Source organism: Lepidochelys olivacea, assembly GCF_965140295.1.
Source record: "Lepidochelys olivacea isolate rLepOli2 genome assembly, chromosome: 26".
In the NCBI taxonomy this organism is placed as follows: Eukaryota; Metazoa; Chordata; order Testudines; family Cheloniidae; genus Lepidochelys; species Lepidochelys olivacea.
Genome location: NC_140436.1, coordinates 11,398,129 through 11,424,464, shown reverse-complemented (window position 1 = coordinate 11,424,464; position 26,336 = coordinate 11,398,129). Strand labels below are relative to the sequence as shown.

The 26,336-nt window shown below is 45.4% G+C and overlaps 1 protein-coding gene across 1 annotated transcript in view; it reads right to left on the bottom strand.

The window, feature by feature from the left end:
- TGFA (transforming growth factor alpha) overlaps window positions 1-26,336 on the bottom strand; it is a 50,111-nt gene that overhangs the window by 10,284 nt on the left and 13,491 nt on the right. Inside the window, exons 3-4 of the mRNA XM_084615016.1 lie at window positions 2,743-2,860; window positions 1,594-1,743 (exon numbers count right to left, since the gene is read on the bottom strand). Of these exons, the coding sequence (XP_084471142.1) occupies window positions 1,594-1,743; window positions 2,743-2,860 (268 nt within the window). The remainder of the gene's footprint in view (window positions 1-1,593; window positions 1,744-2,742; window positions 2,861-26,336) is intronic.

Below are 26,336 nucleotides of genomic sequence, written 5' to 3'. Positions count from 1 at the left end.
TAGCACATTAAATAGAATAGCGAGCTTCATCTCATGCACTATTTCGCATGTTAGTCGTGGCATCAACTTTGGCTGGAAAAAAAAACACTAAACCAAAAAAAAGAAAAAAAAAAACCCCCCACAAACCAGAGGCCCAATCCTATTCAGGGGCTCAGCACCACACAGGGTCAGGTCTAGAGTCAGCAGCTCCCATGGAAGCAATTTTCACAGTCTACATGCATAGGGCCTGTTCAGAGAAGAACCTGAAGGAGTCTAGTTAATGTAACCTACAGCTTCTTCCAGTCCTGTAGTATGCAAGATACACAGTTTAGATGCCCTTATGTCCATTTACCGATGTAAACAGGCCCCCCCTTTTATACCTGTGAATTTGGCCTATTTTGGTACATAGTTTTTATATTAGCTTCTCAGTTCATCCATTTAAATAGACAGCCTTAGAAGTCAGCAGGTTTTCAGACAGAAATTTTTCCCCTGGCACTGCACTCAAACATCCTACCAGTAAACTACCATTATGAGGTTCAGATTATTCTGTGTATAAATATCCCGGGTCCATCCCTTCCCGATTCCCAACCACGGCTCTGAAACAACTAAAAAGACTGCTTGAAAGAGAATTAAATTTAGGCTTTATATGGAACTGGGATGTATTAGCAGGAGTGTTGTAAGCAAAACACAAGTAGTAATTCTTCTACTCCATGCTGATTAGGCCTCAACTGGAGTAGTGTGTCCAGTTCTGGACCCCTCGCTTTGAGAAAGACATGGACAAACTGGAGAAAGTCCAGAGGAGAGCAACAAAATTTAGGAAAGGTCTAGAAAGCATGACCTATGAAGAAAGATTGAAAAAAATTGGGTTTGTTTAGTCTGGAGAAGAGAAGACTGAGGGGGAACCTGATAACAGTCTTCAGGTATGTAAAAGGTTGTTATAAAGAGGAGTTTCAGAGTAGCAGCCGTGGTAGTCTGTATTTGCAAAAAAGAAAAGGAGTACTTGTGGCACCTTAGAGACTAACCAATTTATCTGAGCATGAGCTTTCGTGAGCTACAGCTCACTTCATCGGATGCATTCAGTTCACAGTATGCATCCGATGAAGTGAGCTGTAGCTCACGAAAGCTCATGCTCAGATAAACTGGTTAGTCTCTAAGGTGCCACAAGTCCTCCTTTTCTTTTTATTAAGAGGAGGGTGATACATTTTTCTCCTTACCACCGAGGATAGGACAAGAAGCTATGGGCCTAAATTGCAACAAGGGAGATCTAGGTTACACGTTAGGAAACTACTCCTAACTAATCAGGGTGGTTGAGTACTGGAAAAAATGACCTAGGGGTGTTGCGGAATCGCTGTCCCTGGAGGTTTTTAAGAGCAGGTAGACAAGCAGGGATAGTCTAGAGAACACTTAGTCCTGTCTCAGTGCAGAGGACTGGACTAGATGACCTACCAAGGTCTCTTCCAGTCCCCCGTTTCTATGGTTCTGTAATGCGTGGCGGAACGGGACTTAGAGTCTGTGTGGATACTTAGGCACGGCTAAGACAAATCAACAGAATCTCACTGAGACCCAGTAAAGTAGTAGTAAGCTGAGGCACAACAGCACGTAAAGCAGACTTACTGTATTAGTACACAGGCCACAATAAGGACGACGGACGCTACCACTGAAACCACTACCAAGGCAGTGATGGTTTGTTTCTTCTGATTGGCAGCTACCACTGCAAGGAGGTCTGCGTGTTCGCATCGCGTCCCGACAAACCCAGAATGGCAGCTGTGAAAAGAAGAGACATGAGAATTAAAAAAAAGGAAGTGCCAAAGCCCAGGCACACCCAAGAAATAACAATCCAGTCACTGGGATTCTCAAAAGGCACTTGGCAGACAACCACCTCAGTCCCCTAGCCAGAGAATAAAGAGCGGGACAAAGACAGGCTAGCAATACTTCAAATGCCAATTAACGGGTTGATCCTGCAGCTTACGCTGGCAAAGTTCTCACTGAAGTTGTACCTGATCAAAAACTGCAAGGTAAAGCCCTGAGCACATACTAAGCCAGCTGCTCCTTGGCAAAGTTTTCAGGCCTCCAAAAGCCATCTATCTAGGCTAGGTTTTCAGAATGCTGAGTCCCTGCAAATACCCATTTGAGTTATGGGACCTGCTGGGGGCACCACTGAAGATCAGGCTAGTAATTTAAGGTTATGTCTACGCTGCAGTTTAAAAACCTGTGGCTGGCCCTTGCCAGCTGACTTGGGCTCGCGGGGCTTGGGCTGCAGGGCTGTTTAATTGCCATGTAGACCTCTGGTCTCAGGCTGGAGCCCAGGCTCTAGGATCCTGTGAGGTGGGAGGGTCCCAGAGCTTGGGAATGTTTACACTGCAATTAAACAGCCCCGCAGCCCAAGCCTTGCGAGTCAGTTAGCTGGCACGGGCCAGCCACGGCTGTCTAATTGTAGCGTAGACAGGCCCTTAGATAACTAAATATGGATTTAGGAGCCTAACTTTAGGCACCCAGGTTTGACTTTTTCCACCCCATCTTTGTGCCGTGAAGGACAAGGGGAGGTGGGTACTCCATTCTCGCTGAAAATTCCAGCCGGTGTGGTTTCCTCTTTGTGACTCCAAAGATAATGCAAAAAGTTATATGTGCCAGTTCGCAACCCAAGGGGGGATGCAATGGGTACTATCATAACCCTGCTGCCCTGAGGAACAGTGGATCACTTTCTCTTCAATTTCACTTGTGCTCACACAAGCAAAAAACACTTTGGCACAGGAAGAGACTTACACACATGCTGGCTTCTCCTCTTGCACCAGAAACCTGCAGGTCCCGTGGAAGCAGAAGTGACTGTGGGAGTCGGGACAGTCGTTAAAATGGGAACGGACTGCGGCAGCCACTGGGGGACCTAGATGGGGTGGACAACAAACAAAGATACATTTTTAACTCCAGGTGTAACCCACACAGCTTCTGGGTGTGGTGTTTTGTCCCTTCTAGTGGCACCAAGGCCACTTAGTTAAATGAGTCTGCTCGAGAGCCTTAGCTAAGAGGCAGTTGGCTTTTAGTTCATGCCATAGAGGCTCACGCACTAAGCTCCAGAGGCCCCAGATTCGATCCCACCCACCGACGATCGGGATCTGTCAGCGTTACACGTGCATTAGACAAGTCTGAGACAATTCTCTGCCCGCAGGGTTGTGCTCAGCAATGATTTAGATTTCGCATGATGCAGAGTTTCAGGGGCACAGCACACAAGTGTTCATAACCCATACAGTAAAGCCCGAAAGAGTTTACTAGAAAAGCATTAACCTCTTTAGTGGGGTTTTTTCCATTCCAAACCACCCTCTAAACTTTAAATAGGTAATTGTACCCACAGAATTCCACCAGAATTCCACCAGATAGAAAAGGAGACCACCACTATAGTTCAGAAAACCCTATTAAGGACTGAAGATTTTTAAGAGCAATTTCTGTAGAACCCTCTTGGTTTTGCTAGACATATTCAAAGCTGTCCAGGAGTTTTAGATCCTAGATTCCTGTTCGTATCAATGGAAACTGGACACCCAAATCCTTTAGGTGGTTTAAAATAATCCCAGTGTCTCTCTAAGCAATTCTCCCATACAGGCAGGACCCTTATTACTACGAGATTTTATGTCTATTACTGTAGCATCTAAGGGTCCTAGTAACAGATCAGGATCGCATTATGCATGGTACTGTACAAACAGACTCCTCCATTGTGATTTGAGCTTTAAGATTAGCTTAGTGCTGGTGAGGGGAAGGGTGGGAGTGAGCCCACCAGAAGAAACCCACCCCCCCTCCAAACGAAGGAGGGGCCACAGAAACCAGGGTGAGCAACTGGCAGCATCAGAGAGAAATCCTCCATGGAGCCACAAGAGAGATGCCGCCTGGAGCAGAGCAAGATTCCCATGCCACCCTGCCAAAGGTGCTTCAAGTCTGTCTTGGAGGACCCACCTCTGGGATGAGAGGGGAGTTCAGTCTTCATGGCCCAGCCAGCTCTTGGCCTCTTTGTTGAGGCTGCCAACAGAGGGTGCGTTTTAGCGACAGTGTGGTGGTCGTTCTCCATGACGGATGCTTACCCACCGAGAAGCAGACTAAATTCCCCATCTCCTTTCACATAGGCCAGCATGTCACCCGAGGAACACTCAGGCACTGATAGGCTGGTCTGAGTAGGTAACTTAGAGAACAGAGCCCTTTGCCTCTATTTACCAATCCCTTGAGCCAACCAGACACCCTCCTCCATAGACTCCTAGAAACATGGGAGGAAGGGAAGAATTTTGTAGGAGAAGAGCAAATTCCATTTCCCGTTCCAGAGGCACCTCGCCAATACCCCTGCAGGGTTTAGATTTTTAAGTAGGTCTTTTGCAGTCCTGCCATTCGGATTGGTGTAGATGGGACAAAGAAGCTGCATGTGTTGACACCAAGCCTGAATTTGGCCCAGAAGCGGTCATGAAAGCGATCGAGACTGCAGGCTGAGGAAAAAGTCAAGAGAGACCAAAAGGAAAGAAATTATCCACTGAGTGGGGGCTGGATTTGTTCTTCCAACCCTCTGGAAAAATCAGAGGCAAGCAGCAGATCTGTTTAAGGGGCCCATAGTGGATCGTTTTTTATACACTCACAAAATAAGCCTTTGTGGCACTAGAAGAATTTACTAAACAGCTTAAAACTTAAAGTTCTTAGCCTAGATGAAGTTGATGAATAATCAAAGACTCAGGTGTTTAGAGAGCACTTGCCAAAGATCCACTGCACTCTTCCATTTGTTTTCTTGTTACGAAAGCACCCACCACCACAAGAGCATGTCACAGAGATGATCTATATATAGATGAAGACACTCACAAGAAAGGGGGTCTGCTTTAAAAGGGACCTCTTCCACCAAGCGTGATGAACACAGCCAACTCAGTGCTGGCGATTCTATAGAATGAAACATTGTGAAGTCAAGTCTCAGTAGTAAGGACAAAGCAGAGCAGAGGAAGAGAAGTGGGTCACAAGAATCTGTCGGAGAATACAAAAGCTTTCCTTCCCCTCCTAATTGCTACACTGTTTTCCATTTTGTCCTGTGCTGTTTTAAATTATCGTTCACAGCTGATACTGAAAACCAATATCCTGCTTTTGGATTAGCACTCTTAGAAAGCACATCTGATCTCCGTTGTTTCAAAGCCCACTTCGGGTTCCTGTTTCCATACATTTATGTCGGGCATGGTAATTATATCCACATCTCTCAAAAGCTCCAGGTCCCAGGGAGATTTTAAACAAGTTTGAGTGTTAATCAAGGATACTGTGGAAAGAAAAGGCTTTGTTCAAACCACATATTCACATGAGGTGGTGGCAGGCAGCCTGGTTTGGTACTTGAGCAGCAGTGGGCCAGTATTGCCATGTTGGAGACACTGGTCAGATTTCCAGCCCAGATTGTCTCATTACACGGGTTACAAGCTCGCCGTAGATTTTAGAGTCAGACTGGGCCCAAAATGATCATCTTGTCTGACTTCCTGTATAACACAGTCCTCAGAATTCCACCTAGTAATTTCCTCACTGAGCCCTGGGCAGGAGTCAGCTAAGGAGCAGGAGTGACTGCTTCAGCCCCACTTTCAGGGAAGGAGCATCCCCATCTCGGAAGAAGGGGCCACTGGTAACTCCATTGCTACTAGCAGCCAACACTGTGACAGTGGATTTTCTCAAAAGGGACAGATCTCCCCCAACTTTACTGGCATGGAGAAAAAGCATGGGCAAGCCTTTAGATGGAAAGCAAACCAAGGCCCGCCAGCCTCATATCAGGATCAAGTAGATTGTATGACAGCTGGTTACCGTTTTCGGAATCTGAACAAAAGACACACAGATAAAGAGGTTGATCAAACACAAATGGGTCTTATAAAGGTACTACATACAGATTAGGACAGAGATCGGTTAATAGTGGTGTGCAAAGTTCATGTAAGTTATGATACATAACCAATGAAGATATGTAACCAATGATAAAATAGGGTTTTCTTTAAAAAATGCAAACCCCTTATTGGCAGGCAAAGGAATGAATGGGCCACTGTACCGGACTTCTGAGAAGCAGCCTCACACAGTCAGAGGGAAGAAACATTACTTAGATTTTAAGCTTTTCAGAGCAAGGACTGTCTTTTTGTTCTGTGTTTGTACAGCACCTAGCGCAGTGGAGTCATCTAGGATTAAGGCTTCAAGGCAGTGCCATAATACACATACAATAATAATAATTAGACTGGAATGGCAGAGAGAAGCTTACAATACTTAGTCCTGCCATGAGTGCAGGAGACAGGACTAGATGATGTCTCAAGATCCCTTCCAGTCCTACGATTCTCTGAATGGCCTGGACTATGCTGTAACAATTCTTTGGATAAATGGAGGACTTTAGAGCCATCAAACCAGCAGCTTTTGCCAACAAGCAATTCACTGAGCAGCAAGCAGCACAAATGGGCTTCTGAATGGAGTCTGGCCTGGCCTCTTTTAGCTAAAAGAACAGTGGATGTGATAAAACCGACCCCCTTCTCATGGCTCAGGCAGTACGGAACCCTGACTGTTTCTAATAAGGGCTCAGAGACACACACACACACACACACACGATGCCCTGGGAACATCTGAACATGGAACTGAAACTTCAGAAAAGGAACATGGAACGAAAATGCAGTGGTAGAGGTGGTCAGAAATTTTCAAGTGGAATGTGTGTGTGTCTGGAAGTGCGGACTCATTGGAAGCGGAACTTAAAAAAAAAAGTTTCTGAAAGAAAAAATTGGGGAGGGGGAGGAAGAGCTTTTTTGAAAAGGTTGAAACAGAACGTTTCAATTTTCCATGTCAAAAATAAAGACACAATCTTCTTTAATATAGTATAACATGAAAACAGAGTGAAATGTTTGACTTTTATCGAAGTGAAATGTTTCAACTGACCTGAAGTTTCATTTCATGGGAATAATTTCAAAATTTGTTCTTTTAATTCCATTTCAGACTAAAACAAGATTCTGAAATCAGGGATTTTCCCGCAGAACAAAATATCCAGTTCCTGCCCAACTCTCCTCATTACACACTTATTATTATTTGTATTAGAATCATAGAAGATGCGGGTTGGAAGGGATCTCAGGAGGTCATCTAGTCCAACCCCCTGCTCAAAGCAGGACCAATCCCCAACACCAACTAAATCACCATAGCACTTCTCCCCTCAGAAGGGCGAGAGGCTAAATAGACTGAATCAGCAGAATACTTAACATCACATGAAGGCATCCAATGAAGTGAGCTGTAGCTCACGAAAGCTTATGCTCAAATAAATTCTCTCATCTCTAAGGTGCCACAAGTCCTCCTTTTCTTTTTGCGAATACAGACTAACACGGCTGCTACTCTGAAACTTAATGTCACTGTGGCCTGGATTCTTCTCAAATGACTAGCAGTCTATTACAACAGGGCACTAGGTTTTAAGCAGCACAAGCATCCTTTGCAGTTTGGATGCTTCTCTGAAGCTGATCTAGGCTAATCAATCTGTCATGCTTCTTTTCTGTCAGATGATAAACCATTGGAGTGAGGCATTTAAAACAAATCTTTTCCTCTTCTACAGTGTTCTCCGCCTAGACATCTCATGAAAGACGGATCTATTAAAAAATGAAGAAAAATTATTCTTGTTTAAAAAGGTTGTTGAAAGAGGAAAGGGGAGGGGAATCCTCAGCTGATGTAACGTATGTAGCTCCACTGAAGCATCAACATCAAAGGTTTTACATTGAGTTTGCCAGCTGTGGATCTGTCCTAGAGTTTACAGTTTAGGATTTTCTAAGGTGCCTATTTCCTTTAGGTGCTAAGTGAGTCAGTGGGGACTGTGGGTTCTCAGCACCTCTCAATTAGGCCCTAAATGTCAAGTTCGGCAGCCAAAATTAGTGGCCACTTGTGAAAATTTAGGCTTAAGTCACCTGCTGTAGATCACACTGAACGTTCAAGGCAGAAGCTAGGAAGAGAACCCTTGTCCCCTCCACTCTGTTCTCCCTGCATTACCCACAAGGGCCTCCTGTCTCCCTTGATGGTAGCATCCTGGTTTAGCAAAAAAATCAGGACAGGCAATGCAGACCTGGATGTCATTTTACACTGATCCCCTCAATGGGGTGGGAAAATTAGCAGGTCCCGTTTTAAGCCATCTCCATCAACCCCCTTAATGATGAGCCACATCGCACATGGAGATTAAATGTAACCGCCCTCCTCCAAACAAAACTCCAGGACATCTACTCCTGTGCGTAATGGGAGCAAGAAAGGAGCAGTCCCTGCCAGGACACCTTTCCCCAAATGCGCCTTTAACTCCTTTGTAGGAAACAATGACTGAGGGCAGCTTCAGTTTACGACCTTGCCTCAAGAAGCTGCACCATTTGCAACTTTTATTGTTGTACCAGCCCACATCAAAGGGCTGGGACTTTCCTTTTGTTCCTCTGAACCAGAGAGCTTTTCCCATCCCAGTTACAACCATCCATAGATCAAGCCATTTAATCTTCTATTTTAGCTTCACCAGCTTTGCACCATAACAGTCTCCCCATGAGCATTCGCTGACCTCCTGCTTCAGGATTCTTTTGAACGGTGTTGCAGACTGGTAGTTCTGAGTGGTGGAACAAGGGCCTGCTGCAATGCTCTCGTCTACCATCTTTCAAATGGTATTCCATAGGTAGTTGCCACATGCCTCTGTAGGAACCAGTGGGGATAAGACGCATCTACTGGCCTTGGGAAAGCAAGACGTACAATGGTCTAACATGTTCACAGAATATCAGGGTTGGAAGGGACCTCTGGTCGTCATCTAGTCCAGCTCCCTGCTCAAAGCAGGGCCTACTCCCCAACTAAATCAACTTTAATAGACAGAGGTGAAAAAAGCATTGAGTACATTAGCTTTTTCCACATCCTCTGTCACTAGGTTGCCTCCCCCATTCAATAAGAGGCCCACACTTTCCTTGACTTTCTTCTTGTTGCTAACATACCTGAAGAAACCCTTCTTGTTACTCTTAACATCTCTTGCTAGCTGCAACTCCAGGTGTTATTTGGTCTTCCTGATTTCACTCCTGCATGCCCGAGCAATATTTTTATACTCCTCCCTGGTCATTTGTCCAATCTTCCACTTCTGTTGCTCGGCAGTGCCAGCTTTAAGCACATCCAGTACAGTTTCAGAGTCTGATTCCAGACACATTCGGCTAGCAAGGAGACAGCATTCTGAAGTGTCAGGAAATGCTCCCATTTTAACCAGTTCAAACAGCTGTGGTTGCAGCAAGACATGCCAGTGCGTGGTGATGCTCTTCTAAATCCCCACCACTGGGGAACGTTCTATGCAATTCACTGGAACACTTTTTGCAAGATAAGATTTTTCAAACTTTTGAAAAGCAAAAAAACCACTAAACATAAACCTTCCCCAAGATAAATATAATATGCACATCATCCCAGCTCCACCCCATCATCTGTCTTTCTCCTGTTCCCCTTTGCTTGTCTAGTACCAGCCTTTGTCCATTTACAAAGGCAGTGAAACACTCTCTCTCTCTCCCCCCCTTCCAGCTCTCCTGTAAAGGATTTTGGGATGCAGCTTGTAAAAGGGACTCTTAAAAGAGAATGTCCTAATCGTGCCCTCTATGCAGGGAGGGCTATATTTCTGTGCAATGCTCCATTACTTCACTGGGACCCCAGGCACTTGTCTGGATACACCAGTGCAATTCTGACTGTAGGATGGAAGCTACCATCTGCATTTGTTTTATTGACTAAATTGCAGATTGGTAGCCACAAAACAGCTACCAGAAAGCTATAATCACTCAGAGGTTGCCCTCTTCCACACAAAGCCAAGGAACTACGTTAAGCCTTTGGCAATCGTATATTGCCACTGCTCACAAAACTCAGTATGAACACACGAAAATGAAATGAGCTATAGTGGCTAATCCACATGTATCAGTGTGATCACATCACTGACTGGTGTAAGGGAAATGAATTTGTATGGCACCCTCCAGAATCTCTTGCCACTTCCCTGGGTGGGGTTGGCGACTTTTATAGCCTTCTTCTGAAGCTGTGGTACAGATTGCAACTGGGTATGGTCTCAATCTCTTTTTTTCTGAGCTACTCTAGGAGGACTGGTAGCATAAATTGGCATGAATCCATCCTGACCTTTCCAAATTTCAAGCATCCCATTCAGACCCTTTTCAATAATCTTCTCCCATACTTTCATCACATGTAACATCAGCTCAATTGGATGATTAGCACACTAATATCTCTTTATGTTTAAAAGAAGCACCACCAAGCTTTTACCCCATTCATCAAGCATTTTCCCTTTAAGAACATGGAACAAACTTGTCAGATACTTGAAGCCTTCCTTTTCCAATGACTTCACCACATCCATTACGGCTTCATCTGGCCCAAGTGCTTTCTCCATTTCCTTAAATGCCTCTGCATAGAAAGGAGGGATTGAAATCTGTCATGATCCAGTTTGGCTTACATATCCTTAATTCTTCCATTGGGTTCTGCTCGTTCATCCCTCTTCCAAAACAATTATTTTGCTGATTGAGTCACCCTTCATTTGCAATGGAACCACATTCATTTAGAACGTAAGCAAACTCATTCAGATGCCCCATCGTTTTCTCATTTACCTTGGTGAGTCTACAGATGGTCTTTTCTCTCCTATCCTCCTAGTCTGTATGGCTCATCACAGGCCATACAACACACTTTGCCTCCAGGTATGCCATCTTATCACTGCTGAAGCCACTGGCCTACCATTTTTCCAAAAGTTATCACTTCCCCCCTGCAAATAAATTTTTTAGCTCAAGGACTACACCACCAAGTCTCCATTCTTATCCTTCCCAGCACTAGACCCATAGCACATGAAGTCCTAGGAGCAATTTCTAGCAAAGTTGACTCCAGTTTGAACCAGTTGCCCTCTACGCTTCCTTGTGTGTGGTCAGGAAGTCTACACATGATTCAGTGTTTGTGAAGATTCTCTCATTTCCACCTTTAAGTTTCCCCCCACTTGGGGCCCTCTGGCATGCAGGGGTTCAGCTGCTTCTGAGGTCTCTGCATTCAGAAGTGCACCCGTCGGAGCCTGGGGGGTGGAGCTCAGAGCCAAGGCTCCAACCCAGGCTTGAACATCTACACTGCTATTTTTAGCCCACTAGCACAAGCCCGAGACAGTTGATCAAGGCTTGGAGACTCACTGCTGCAGGTCTTTTTTTTTGCAGTGTAGACATTACTTCAGTGAGTACTTACAGTATCATAGAAATTAGAGGTGCAGAGAGACCTATCAGTGCATCTATTACATTGCCATAGGTCCAAGAAGAATAGAGACCTTCTCCTTTGTCCTTCACTTCATGTTCCACACTTTCATCCTGTAATTCTCCCCTCCTTTCATTTTCTTCTGTTCTGCTCTCATCCACACCTCTGTGTGGAGGAGGAGGAGGAGGATTGCCAGGACAGACTTCTCCTAGCCACTGACTCCACAAGTTTGGAAATCTAATTAAATACAGAGAGACTCAAGGGCTTGATCAGGGAAATGCAGAAGAGTCAACCCGCTTCAATGTCCATTTTCTGCTGTCCACACTGGCCTTTAAAACAGTGGTGTTGAAGTGTGGTGTAAACTAGGCTGTGGTCAAACTGGGTTCTAATGAGGGTCAAGCTGCCAATGTGATCCGAAACATTTTGGTGCCAATCACCTCTCCCCCTTCCCTGCTTCACAGTATGGTTCCAGCAGAACCTGGCCCTGCTTGGGCTAGACAGTCAAACTAGGTTTGAATCCAAGCTGCAATCATGGTGTTAGCTTTGGTGCAAATACCAGAGACATGCCAGAGCCAAAAGTTTCATCCAGATCTAAAACCTTCCCAAAGGTCAGGGTGCAGAGCTACATCCCAGGGCTTTGGACTGGCCCAATATATTGAGAAGAACCAAAAGCAAAGCTCAACTGCTGATTTCCAAATTTCTGGGGAGTCTACAATGGGCCTATTCTCTAGAAAGTATGCTCTGACCTGAAGATGCTGCAAAGTGCTCTGTGATAGCCAAAGATCCCTTCTCTGTGCACCTTTTCTCAGCACTCAAGAAAGCAGCCTGTCCACTGACAAACAATACTAAGCAATCGCATCAGTGACAGTTTGTTGCAATTGTGTTGTAACGTTTGCATTGCCCTTGATGCTTCAGTGTTACAAGAATGCCCCAGCCGGGGAAAGAGTAAGAAAGGGGCTTTGCCTCGTTGAGCCTTCACCCTTGCAAAATGAGATCAGTGTGCCTACTCCAGGTACCCACAGCTGACAGCGTTCCCAGACCACCTCTTATGAGAGGGAGGAGGAACATCACTGGGATGTATACCAGCTCCCAACCACCTTTGCTTTTACACATACATTTCTGACCTCCCTTCTGCCCCGTTTTTAATTTTCCTTCCACCTCATTCTCCCCCTTCCAACTGACCCACAGCATGGCTGATTCCCAGAGTCTGGGGAAAATCCTTACAGTGGTGAGATCTTATTGAGTTTTCTATTTTCAAGTCCCCCCCCTCCCCCGCCAGGGGGGCCCTCACCTTCCCCTTTGGCTGGGTCCTCTCCCCTCTTTTGCTGGTATATTCCCTTTCTTGGGACCTGATCCAGAGTCCACTGAAGTGCCTGGACTCCTTCCACTGATTTTGGATCAGGACTTTGGTGACCTCATTTGCACCTTTAGTTTTAAGCTACTCATAGCAATATAGGAACTGGCCCACTAGAATAAAGACGAGTAGCCCACCCAGTCCAATAGCTGCCTTAGAGCAGCTGGTACCCGATGCTTCAGAGGAAGGCGGATACTGCTCACAATGAACAATCTGCACCAATGCCCCTCCACATAGGCAATTCCCAAATCTACCATTTAATCCTAATCTCCGGCTCCATTGGCTCAAACTCAGCGTACCAAAATAGGCTTAACATTGCTTCTTTCTCTCTCCCCCCACGTGGAAACCCCACTCTCCTCCTTGCCAGCTCAAACTAAATCACAAATCCTTGGCATGAGCAGTCTGCTTGTACTGAGACCAGCCAGGGAAAATTCCCCACTTCTAAACTATCTGATCCCTGCCTCTAACCCCCTTTCCCCCTCTGCAATAACTTCTAAGTCAGGGAATGGATTCCTCTCTCTCTCCTCCTGGATATTTTTTGTGAGTAGCATGATCAATGCAGCACATCTTACAACAGGCCACTTTGCTGTATGCAGTTTCAAGACCTTTCCATGGCTTCCCCTCTTTAGGGATTTCCACAAGTCACCTGCTCAACACTGCAAAGGGGCTTCCCTTGACTAACATTGTTTGCATAGTGCCAAAGGGGCATATATGGAGAAATCACTGTCAAAAGATTTAATCAGAGCTGAATGTTCACCAGTTTTCCTCCAAGATCCTGAGACACCTAAAGCGGCACACATCCTGGTTTCTCTGGCAGATGGGTACCATAAGGCTCCGCTATGGACTATGACCTTGAGCAAATCACTGCTCTCGTGCCTCAGTTTCCCCATCTGTACAACAGAGGCTATTACTACTTAACTCATGGGGGTGGAGAGGATGAACCTGTTGTTGCTTGCAAATCATTTTGAGTTCCTCAGATGGAAGATTTCAGAGCAACAGCCGTGTTAGTCTGTATTCGCAAAAAGAAAAGGAGGACTTGTGGCACCTTAGAGACTAACCAATTTATTAGAGCATAAGCTTTCGTGAGCTACAGCTCACTTCCTCAGATGCATATCGTGGAAACTGCAGCAGGCTTTATATATACACAGAGAATATGAAACAATACCTATTCCCACCCCACTGTCCTGCTGGTAATAGCTTATCTAAAGTGATTTCCAGCACAAATCCAGGTTTTCTCACCCTCCACCCCCCCACACAAATTCACTCTCCTGCTGGTGATAGCCCATCCAAAGTGACAACTCTTTACACAATGTGCATGACAATCAAGCTGGGCTATTTCCTGCACAAATCCAGGTTCTCACATCCCCCCCACCCCCATACACACACAAACTCACTCTCCTGCTGGTAATAGCTCATCCAAACTGACCACTCTTCAAGTTAAAATCCAAGTTAAACCAGAACATCTGGGGGGGGGGGAGGTAGGAAAAAACAAGAGGAAACAGGCTACCTTGCATAATGACTTAGCCACTCCAAGTCTCTATTTAAGCCTAAATTAATAGTATCCAATTTGCAAATGAATTCCAATTCAGCAGTTTCTCGCTGGAGTCTGGATTTGAAGTTTTTTTGTTTTAAGATAGCGACCTTCATGTCTGTGATCGCGTGACCAGAGAGATTGAAGTGTTCTCCGACTGGTTTATGAATGTTATAATTCTTGACATCTGATTTGTGTCCATTTATTCTTTTACGTAGAGACTGTCCAGTTTGACCAATGTACATGGCAGAGGGGCATTGCTGGCACATGATGGCATATATCACGTTGGTGGATGTGCAGGTGAACGAGCCTCTGATAGTGTGGCTGATGTTATTAGGCCCTGTGATGGTGTCCCCTGAATAGATATGTGGGCACAGTTGGCAACGGGCTTTGTTGCAAGGATAAGTTCCTGGGTTAGTGGTTCTGTTGTGTGGTATGTGGTTGTTGGTGAGTATTTGCTTCAGGTTGCGGGGCTGTCTGTAGGCAAGGACTGGCCTGTCTCCCAAGATTTGTGAGAGTGTTGGGTCATCCTTTAGGATAGGTTGTAGATCCTTAATAATGCGTTGGAGGGGTTTTAGTTGGGGGCTGAAGGTGACGGCTAGTGGCGTTCTGTTATTTTCTTTGTTAGGCCTGTCCTGTAGTAGGTAACTTCTGGGAACTCTTCTGGCTCTATCAATCTGTTTCTTTACTTCTGCAGGTGGGTATTGTAGTTGTAAGAAAGCTTGACAGAGATCTTGTAGGTGTTGGTCTCTGTCTGAGGGGTTGGAGCAAATGCGGTTGTATCGCAGAGCTTGGCTGTAGACGATGGATCGTGTGGTGTGGTCAGGGTGAAAGCTGGAGGCATGCAGGTAGGAATAGCGGTCAGTAGGTTTCCGGTATAGGGTGGTGTTTATGTGACCATTGTTTATTAGCACTGTAGTGTCCAGGAAGTGGATCTCTTGTGTGGACTGGACCAGGCTGAGGTTGGTGGTGGGATGGAAATTGTTGAAATCATGGTGGAATTCCTCAAGGGCTTCTTTTCCATGGGTCCAGATGATGAAGATGTCATCAATATAGCGCAAGTAGAGTAGGGGCTTTAGGGGACGAGAGCTGAGGAAGCGTTGTTCTAAATCAGCCATAAAAATGTTGGCATACTGTGGGGCCATGCGGGTACCCATAGCAGTGCCGCTGATCTGAAGGTATACATTGTCCCCAAATGTGAAGTAGTTATGGGTAAGGACAAAGTCACAAAGTTCAGCCACCAGGTTAGCCGTGACATTATCGGGGATAGTGTTCTTGACGGCTTGTAGTCCATCTTTGTGTGGAATGTTGGTGTAGAGGGCTTCTACATCCATAGTGGCCAGGATGGTGTTATCAGGAAGATCACCGATGGATTGTAGTTTCCTCAGGAAGTCAGTGGTGTCTCGAAGGTAGCTGGGAGTGCTGGTAGCGTAGGGCCTGAGGAGGGAGTCTACATAGCCAGACAATCCTGCTGTCAGGGTGCCAATGCCTGAGATGATGGGGCGCCCAGGATTTCCAGGTTTATGGATCTTGGGTAGTAGATAGAATATCCCAGGTCGGGGTTCCAGGGGTGTGTCTGTGCGGATTTGATCTTGTGCTTTTTCAGGAAGTTTCTTGAGCAAATGCTGTAGTTGCTTTTGGTAACTCTCAGTGGGATCAGAGGGTAATGGCTTGTAGAAACTCGTGTTGGAGAGCTGCCGAGCAGCCTCTTGTTCATATTCCGACCTATTCATGACGACAACAGCACCTCCTTTGTCAGCCTTTTTGATTATGATGTCAGAGTTGTTTCTGAGGCTGTGGATGGCATTGCGTTCCGCATGGCTGAGGTTATGGGGCAAGTGATGCTGCTTTTCCACAATTTCAGCCTGTGCACGTCGGCGGAAGCACTCTATGTAGAAGTCCAGTCTGCTGTTTCGACCTTCAGGAGGAGTCCACCTAGAATCCCTCTTTCTGTAGTGTTGGTAGGGAGACCTCTGTGGATTAGTATGCTGTTCAGAGGTATTTTGGAAATATTCCTTGAGTCGGAGACGTCGAAAATAGGATTCTAGGTCACCACAGAACTGTATCATGTTCGTGGGGGTGGAGGGGCAGAAGGAGAGGCCCCGAGATAGAACAGCTGCTTCTGCTGGGCTGAGAGTATAGTTGGATAGGTTAACAATATTGCTAGGTGGGTTGAGGGAACCATTGCTGTGGCCCCTTGTAGCATGTAGTAGTTTAGAAAGTTTAGTGTCCTTTTTCTTTTGTAGAGAAGCAAAGTGTGCGTTGTAAATGGCTTGTCTAGTTTTAGTAAAATCCAGCCACGAGGAAGTTTGTGTGGAAGGTTGGTTTTTTATGAGAGTATCCAGTTCTGAGAGCTCATTCTTAATCTTTCCCTGTTTGCAGCAGAGGATGTTGATCAGGTGGTTCCGCAGTTTCTTTGAGAGCGTGTGGCACAAGCTGTCAGCATAGTCTGTGTGGTATGTAGATTGTAATGGATTTTTTACCTTCAGTCCTTTTGGTACGATGTCCATCTGTTTGCATTTGGAAAGGAAGATTATGTCTGTCTGTCTGTATCTGTACAAGTTTTTTCATGCAGTTGATAGATTTCCACTCCATACGGCTAAATGCAGTGCCTTGCATAATGACAGGTTTCAGAGTAACAGCCGTGTTAGTCTGTATTCGCAAAAAGAAAAGGAGGACTTGTGGCACCTTAGAGACTAACCAATTTATTAGAGCATGAGCTTTCGTGAGCTACAGCTCACTTCCTCAGATGCATATCGTGGAAACTGCAGCAGGCTTTATATATACACAGAGAATATGAAACAATACCTATTCCCACCCCACTGTCCTGCTGGTAAGATGGAAGAGGCTCTTAATGAGCATAGCATTGTGATTAAGAGCAAAGGGAGACATTGCAGGGTTTAGAATAGAATGGGTCTCTTAGTTGCGTGATAACAAAAGCCTAATGCTGGCACAGGAACTACACGATCATTCCTTCGGCTCTCTCAGGTTCTTGATGAAGTAACAATTACCTTGAAACTACCTTTGACCAGCCCCTCAACTTGTGTAAATGAGTACAGCTCTATTGATTTCAGCTGATGGGAACTGAGGCTCAGGGAGGTGAAGTGACTTGCCCAAGGTCACACAAGGAGTTTGTCGCAGAGCCAGGAACTGAACCTGGGTCTCCCAAGTTCCAGTCCAAGGCCTTACCCACAAGGCCTCTCTTTTTTTAAGATTAGCATCACTATATAAAAGAGTAAAAGGAACAACCTCCCACTCCACAACGTAAGCCACTCCCTGCTTATTGCCATTCATAAAGTGAACTTAAAGATAAGAAATTTACAAAGGTTCGTGGTGGATTCTCCACCACTAGTAATTGTTAAATCAAGATGGGATGTTTTCCTAAAAGCTCTGCTCTAGCAGAAACAAGAATTAATTCAGGGAAGTTCTATGGCTTGTGTTCTGCCAGAGGTCAGACTGAATGACCACAGGGGCCTGAGACCAGAAGGAAATCTGTGAAAAGGGTTTTGGATCAACCCATATCAGAGAAGGGCTGGAGCTGTGAAGTTCAGATCCAAACTGAAACTTGGTTCATGCCTCTTTCTAAAATTTAAAAACTGTTTTCTTAGTGAGATTCAGATTTTTGCTTTGCTAACGTCTGTCCCACAGCGAGATTTCACTGTGAGGCTACATAAACTCAGGGGCAATCTCTCCCCTCTGCTCAGAGCACAGAGTTTCCTTTTACACACACTTTTCATTCAGTTGGACTCCAAATCCCTTCAGCCTAGAAAGGAGGTTTTATTCCACGGCCAGGAGTGATATTTACAAATATAACTTCCAAGAGACACAAATGCCATTCAACGTGGCACTGGATAAATAATCAGGTATGGATGAATTGGCCCCTTACAAGCCCTCCAGAGTCCATCCCCCCCTCCCGCGGCTTTGAACACATGTAAACCATGAAAAAGAAAAAAAAAAAAAAAGACATCTGGCTTGTTAAGTCTCCATCATTCTGGCCAAAGGACAGGACAAACCCCCTACACATTTGCTCTATGCACAAGCTGTATTTCTTAAGCTTCAGAGATGCCAGAAAGAAAACGTTGACATGTTTGTAGCCCTTTTAAAACTCTACTCCAGCCCATTCATAAAACCCACTTGAGGTTCTGTCAAATGGGAAAGTTATCGGGAAAAGGGTCGGGGAGGGCGAGGGGGGAGAGAAAAGAATCATTTCATTTTTCAGATTTCACAGCTTATTGTAGCAGTTTTATGAATGAAGCAACTGACCTAGTGTAAATTGATTTGTTACAATGCAAATCAGCACTGCCAACTAAGAGACCGTGCAGGAGCCGTAGTGCGTCTAATGCACAACATCCTACGGCTGGCAATTCAGTCCTTGGAGCCAGGTCATTATACAGACATTTCCATTTTTTCCCTAGAAAGGCAGCCAGTGTCATCCTCCTTCAGCTGCATCGCAAGCAGGCAGGCAGCAGACTCTAGCAGAGGATTCGTTCCCCACTGTGGCTTGCTTTTGTTCTTTGGCAGCTGCATTAAGGGGTTAGGGTGGCAGTGGATACCAAATCACCTGCCATGATTTTCAAAAGCAACTGGTGGTTTTGGGTGCTCCATTTAAGACCCTGCACTACAAATGTCCATTGGTGTAACGCTCCAGAGCGATGCCGTTATACTGATCTAACTCCCAGTGTAGACAGTGCTATGTTGATGGGAGGGCTTCTTGCGTGCATCTAGCTACTGCCTCATGGAGAGGTGGATTAACTACACCTAAGGTAGCGTCTTCATGCCGCTCGCAGAGGTAGGTTTCTTTATGCCGACAGGAGAGCTCTTCCCCTTCGGCATAGAGCATCTTCACCAGACGTGCTGCAACTATATCGGTACGGCTGCACCTCTGCAGTGCCGTGTGGATAGACTTGGCCAGCTTGTCTACGCTTGGGGTTTTCTTTTTTTAGAAAGTGTTCAGCACTCTCTCTCTCTCTCTGAAATTCAGAGCCCTTTATGGTATCTCCAGTTGAGGACCCAAACTGATAACTATACGGCCTTCTTCCTTACTGAGAAAGCAATATTTTGAGAGAGATAGATATCTAAGAAAGCAAAACTCCCATCAACTTCAGTAGGGCCAGATTTTATCTATAATGTTTATGCATCCCAGTCTTTGGAAACCAAGGAAATGAAAACAGTAATACCTAGAGCTCTTTCATGAGTAGAGCTCAAAGCACTTTACAGAGGAAATAAGAATCATTGTCTCCATTTTATAGATGGGGAAACAGAGGCACAGGGTGGTCCAGTGGCTTGCCCAAGGTCACTGAGGAGGCCAGCGGCAGAACCAGGAACTCAGCCTAGGTCTCCCAAGTCTCAATCCAGTGCTTTGTGCAGTAGGCCACCCTGCTTCCAATACCCATCTTCAGAGACCAGACTGAGTTTGCTCCAAAACACTGCCCATTGCAGAGCCTGGTACAGAAAGTCTGATTTCAGCAGCGGAAGAAAAAAAAACCCAAAAACTATTTCTGCTGTTCACCCACAGACATTAAAAAAAGTGTTTGATTTCATGCCCTAGGAAAGAGTTAAGGGCAATGACCCTCAAACGGTCTATCCGATTATAAGAATAAACATTAAAAATACACAGAGGTTGCAGAAAGGACACAACTTCTCATGCATCAGGGCACAAGCCAAACTGAAACTATTGGGAGTAGGTTATTCTAAACTGACTACTGCAGTCTTTCTTGCACCTTCCTCTGCAGCAGCTGGTACCAGTGTCTGCTGGAGACAGGACACTGACTAGACGGACCCTGGTCTGATCCGATATGGTCCTTCCTACATTCCATTTGGGATCTCCAATTGCACGCATGGTAACGTATCATCTTTGGGGAAAAAGAAAGGAGTACTTGTGGCACCTTAGAGACTAACCAATTTATTTGAGCATGAGCTTTCGTGAGCTACAAGTTTGGATTTCTTAGTCTTGCCTAATGATTGATAAGGGAGATTTTCAAGGTGCCTAGCTGGCGACCAGTGGGAACTGGATGCCTACCGGCCGCCTGGACCTCTGAAAATATCACCCCCCACCCCTTAGGATTTCTTCTGTCCCATCATTTGTTCTCTAATGGCACAGGAAAGGTACAGGCAGGCAAAAAAAAAGCATATTCTGCATAAGCAGAGCTTTTCTAATCACTGCTCACACTCGGCCAGTGTTTACTAGCTGCCTTATCTAACATGGTCTTAATCTTGGCTGTATTTTTATCCCCTTCCTTACCTGATTACTAATAAGTCCATTTAGCCTTGCTCTGCATATTTTCTGATCGCATCTACACTCACTCACTCTCGCTCAGAAGCCTGGGGCGACTCCGTGGAGCCAGCTATTGCCCAGCTCTGCTTTTGACCTCCACTGAAAGTAGAATTTGGTTCTTGGGCCTTGCTTGTCTCAAGCTCCCAGCTCTCGGGGTAGCCGTACGAGCACAAGCTTCTAGTGTAGATGCCAGTGCAGCTCATGCTGGTTTCAAACTGGGGTAAACCACACACATGGGAAGGCTGCTGCACCACTTCAAATTAGGTCTCTGCTGGGGGGGAAAAAACTGATTGTGAAATTTTTTGTAATGAAATGAGGATTTCCCACTCACTGAGTACAGTTTAAGGATTATACATTTTTTTGGGGTCGTGGATGCAAGAATTCCTAGTGGCTGAAATGTACATGAAAATACTGTAAGGTAGATAGGTGTAAGCCAGGAGCAGCTTCACTGAAAATCAGTTGGGTTGCACAAGTGGAAAACAAAACAGGAGAATCATCTTCATATTCCAATTCCTAGGCATAAGGGTTCCATTAAATTAATACAAAACAACCCCTGAACACCTTGTGCCCACTTACACTTCTTGTGGCTAGCCTGCCTGACCCTAAACGCAGGAAGCTGTTTTACCAGCTGTCCGTGGTGGGGGCACACTGCAATCGCTGTTAGCTATGCACAGCTGCTGCTGACCTATTACGAGGGACGAGCAAACCGTCCGAGTCTGGGAATTTCAGCTAAGCAGCCTCCCCTCCCCCGCAATTCTGACTTGAAATCCAGAGTGTGCAAGTCTCACGCTCAAAACGGGATAGTCAGGATTCGATTTACCTGAGCCTTGTCCCTTAAAGTATCTGAAGTCTGCTGAGCGGCTCAGAGGAGATTGCTCTGGAAGGACCGAGCAGCAGTGGGGTTTGTGCAAGCTCTGCATGTGGGTTTTTTTTTAAAAATACTGAATTTAATAAAACACCAGTTTTTAAAAGACTTATGTTCCCAGCCTAGGGACAAACCCAGACCAGAATGTTCATGAGACCAAACGCTCGAGAGATTTCCAACCCTTCAACTGCGGAGTGAGGCAGCATGGCCTAGTGGATAGAGCACTAATCTGGGACTCAGTATACCTGAATTCTATTCCCAACCATGCCAGTGACTTGTTGTGTGACCTTGGGCAAGTTACTTTCTCCCTGTGCCTCAATTTCGCCATCTGTAAAATGGGGATATGGACACTGACCTCCTTTGTAAAATGCTTTGAGACCTAAAGAAAGAAAGATACTATGTAACAATAAGGTGTTATTAATCATCACCCTTCCTGAACAATGCTACTAATCCATTACCCAACAACAACAACAACAACAAGCCCTGTTTGCAGGATTTCTTCAGAATTTTAAGCTAAATAAAAACAAAACAAGCTCCTTGGGGCAAGGACCATCTTTTGTGTTCTGGGTTTGTACAGCACCTGGCATAATGGGACCTAGGCCATGACAGGAGCTTCTAGATGCTACCACAATACCAATGCTAAAATATGTATGTTCAAAATTTAGATGCTGATTTAAAGAGAGATTGATTGAGATCAATCAATAAGAATAGGATGAAATTTAATAGTGAGAAGTGTAAGGTCATGCATTTAGGGATTAATAACAAGAATTTTAGTTATAAGCTAGGGACGCATCAACTAGAAGTAACGGAGGAGGAAAAGGACCTTGGAGTATTGGTTGATCATAGGTTGACTATGAGCTGCCAATGTGATATGGCTGTGAAAAAAGCTAATGTCGTCTTGGGATGCATCAGGAGAGGTATTTCCAGTAGGGATAAGGAGGTTTTAGTACCGTTATATAAGGCACTGGTGAGACCTCACCTGGAATACTGTGTGCAGTTCTGGTCTCCCATGTTTAAGAAGGATGAATTCAAACTGGAACAGGTACAGAGAAGGGCTACTAGGATGATCCGAGGAATGGAAAATTTGTCTTATGAAAGGAGACTCAGGGAGCTTGGCTTGTTTAGCCTAACTAAAAGAAGGTTGAGGGGAGATATGATTGCTCTCTATAAATATATCAGAGGGATAAATACCAGAGAGGGAGAGGAATTATTTAAACTCAATACCAATGTGGACACAAGAACAAATGGATATAAACTGGCCACTAGGAAATTTAGATTAGAAATTAGACGAAGGTTTCTAACCATCAGAGGAGTGAAGTTTTGGAATAGCCTTCCGAGGGAAGTAGTGGGGGCAAAAGATCTATCTTGCTTTAAGATTAAACTCGATAAGTTTATGGAGGAGATGGTATGATGGGATAACATGGTTTTGGTAATTAAATATTCATGGTAAATAGGCCCAATGGCCTGTGATGGGTTTTTAGATGGGGTAAGATCCAAGTTACCCGGGAAAGAATTTTCTGTAGTATCTGGCTGATGAATCTTGCCCATATGCTCAGGGTTTAGCTGATCGCCATATTTGGGGTCGGGAAGGAATTTTCCTCCAGGGCAGATTGGAAGGCCCTGGAGGTTTTTCGCCTTCCTCTGTAGCATGGGGCACGGGTCACTTGCTGGAGGATTCTCTGCTCCTTGAGGTCTTCAAACTACAATTTGAGGACTTCAATAGCACAGATATAGGTGTGAGGTCTTTTTTAGGAGTGGTGGGTGAAATTCTGTGGCCTGCATTGTGCAGGAGGTCAGACTAGATGATCATAATGGTCCCTTCTGACCTAAATATCTATGAATCTATGAATCTATGAGATTTAAAAAAAAAAACAAAAACACTAAAGGAAAGATGTTCAATTGAATTTTACTTACAAATCAAGTTGTGGGTGTGAGGAGGAGGCCTTTACACTTTTACTTACATTTAAAAAAAAAAAAGGGGGGGGGGGAGGGATATTTCCATCAAACCCTCTTCTTGCATTCAAGAGGCAACATTTGTTTTTAAAACCAAAAACAGTCCCTCTGCAGCCCAACATTGCAGACCTGGTTTAGTGCAAATGAAAACAAAGTGGACTAGAAACTGACAGTACACCAGGTGAAACTGACTAGTCTGTTCTGGATGTCCACTTTCAGACCTCTGCAGGAAGTGAGCAGGTTGGGATTTTTAAGATCCCTTCAGTTTTAATAAGCTATGGCTGAGTTAGTAGGGCAGGTAAGGTACTAAATTCTTTCCCCTACTGCATTCCCTTGATATTGTGGCAGCGTTGATCCAGTCAGGGTGGAATTTTCAAAAGCACCTCAGTGACATAGGAGGACAAGTCTCATTTTCAAAAGCGACTTGGCACTGACGAGCCATTGACATCACTGTCGACCTGGGCTGGGAGGGTCACTGGGTATGTAGACATACCTTGAGTCACTTGGGATTCCAAGTACAATGCTCTCCATCCTCGCAAGGCAGTCCCCATAATAGAATTTCAGCCTACAGAATTGACCCCCTGATGTCCTGTCTGTCTCCCCTTCTGACCAAATGCTGCCCAGGCACCAGAGGGCATTTCCCCAAGTTAAATTATTACTTCCATCACAGCAGCACCCAGAAGCCCTTACTAAGATCAGAGCCCTGCTGTGCGAGGCGCTGTACAGACGCTGCTCCAAGAAGCTGACAGACAGGACAGACAAGGTGGGAGGGCAAACAGAGGCACAGAGACATGGTGACACCCCAGGAATAGCACCCAGGTCTGCTGGCTCCCTAGTGGCCACCCTGTGCTGATTGCACCAGGCTGTCACGAACTTTAAGGGGCTCTCTTGATTGTTTTGTTAGACAGTAAATTTTGGAGTTTGCTTCAAATCACAGGCAGGCGAGATCTATGGATGATGGGTCTCTTTTGGGGCAAATTACCTCCACTCCATATGGAAGATCTACATGATCCTAAAAATCAGCTTATTCAGGTTGAGATCTCCTGCAGGATTGTAGCTATTGTGTAGACAATGAATCTCCTCCCCTGTGCGCCCGCCCCCCCCCCCCCAGCTTCGTTAGAATATCCTGGGACTTGGATTACCACCAGACGGGCACAAGTGAGCCCAGAAACCACCTCTCACGTGTTAGATCTGGGCTTTGAGCTCTGTGCCATTATTGGCTCTAAAGCCTTTCATGGCTTCTCACGTCCCCGTTAGGAAACGGAAAAACCAGCAGCTTAGACGCAGACGGGACTCCCTAGGGATTAGAAGGCAGTCATCACAAATGGGGAGGGGAAATCTTTTACAACAAAACATCACCTCATCTCACACCCGCAGTGACCTCTCAGAGCCAAAGTCCACCCTTTGCAGTGCGTGTTTCCGTTGCTAGGCCCTGCAAAGCATGCTCTCAGATAGAATAGAGCCCATAAATTATGGTCATTCAGAGATAAGTGATCCTTGAATCTCTATATCAAATTACTTATTATTTGCCTCATGGTAATGCCTAGAGGCCCCAAGAAGCGTCCTGTTGGGCTAGGCACTGTACACACATATAACGAGAGAGGCGCGCCTGACCTAAAGTGTTTAAAATGGGAGTTTTGCCCCACCTTCAATAGGTGCAGAATCAAGACGACAGGAGGATGCCACAAATGGGGGAAAACACAAGTAATAGTGGACTCAAACATCTAAACAGGAAGTTCTCTCCTTCCTCACCCACCTCAGTTGCGGGACCCTGTAAAGGGAAAGGAAGAGCCCCACATGGACAACCAAAGAAGCGCGAAGGGCCAATGATTAGAATTCGGCACAAAAACCACGGGTGTAGTTTTGATTTGGGTTGGACAGCCCCGTCATTCTAAAGCCACAGCTCATTCTCATCCCTGGGCCATTCCGCCCGGGTGGAATGAAAGAAGCTGTTTATTCAACCAACTGAACCGGCACCAAACGCTTCCTTTCCAAATTCATAAGACAAAACAAAGCAGAGAGATACGAGGACTTGAGCAACGTAGGACTGGACTCTCCTCTCATGCCAGTATAAAATAGAGGGCAACTCCACTGAAGTCAAGGTGATAAAAAATGAAGTACAAGGAGAATAATGCATTTAGTATCTAGGGCACAGCAATTTGGGAGCAGGTAACACATACCTGCACAAGAGAGATAAGCTTTCTAATTTTAGCACAACTCCAGTGCCTTATGGGAGAAAAGGCCAGGCAGAGAATGGAATGGAGAAGTTGTTGGGAATTTGGAAAGGTGGCTGTTGAGCAATAGTATCTCACACACAGAGACTGGTGTCTGGCTGGCCCACGTTCCACCTATTTGCAAGGCAAAATACGTGTTGCAAAAAATACCACATTCCCGAGAACGCCATTGCATGCGTGCATACAACCGCAGCCATAGCTCGCAACACTTCTCCCACGTACCAGTTATCCTGGTCTACTGGACAGTATTGGACCCAGGAGATGGGATCCAACTCTCCACCAGAACCTGGAGGAAGTTCAGGCCCAGATATGAACTTGACAACTCAGTCCCTCTCAGATCCACTCTAAAGGCTGTGAAGGAATGGCGCTAGCAGTTGCCAAGTGTTTTTCAGTGTGTAAATCTAACAAATCCAATATAGACACAGGCACTTAATGCTTGAGCCATGAAGAATCTCTGTTCGCAGTATGAGGACTATGACATGCAGTTGAGCAGATATGATTCCATCCACCAGAGGGTAGCCACACACACTAGCCAGCCCACTAAAAGATGCATTCATGTAAAAGAAGGTACTCACCCAATCCCCTCTTTGCACCACCCAGACACAGATACAATGGAATAAGGCGACATCCCGGGGGATCATTTACACACATGACTACTAGCATGCTATCCACACTGACCAGCAAGGCTCTGCATGGACCCTGTAATTAACATTACAGTAGCTATCAAAAGCCTCAACTGGGATTGTACAAATACATCAGCGATGGTCCCAAAGAACTAGCAACAGCATTGTTTGCTCATGGGTACAAACCAGCACGAACCCTGGAGAAGACCCTATTTCACTACACTACAAGTCAGCACTTGGTTATGAGCCAGCGCATAGGAAAAGACTATTCTGTCTGTTGGTTATTTAAATGGCTAGCAGCAGGCTGGAAGCTAAGACCTTTATGGGCTG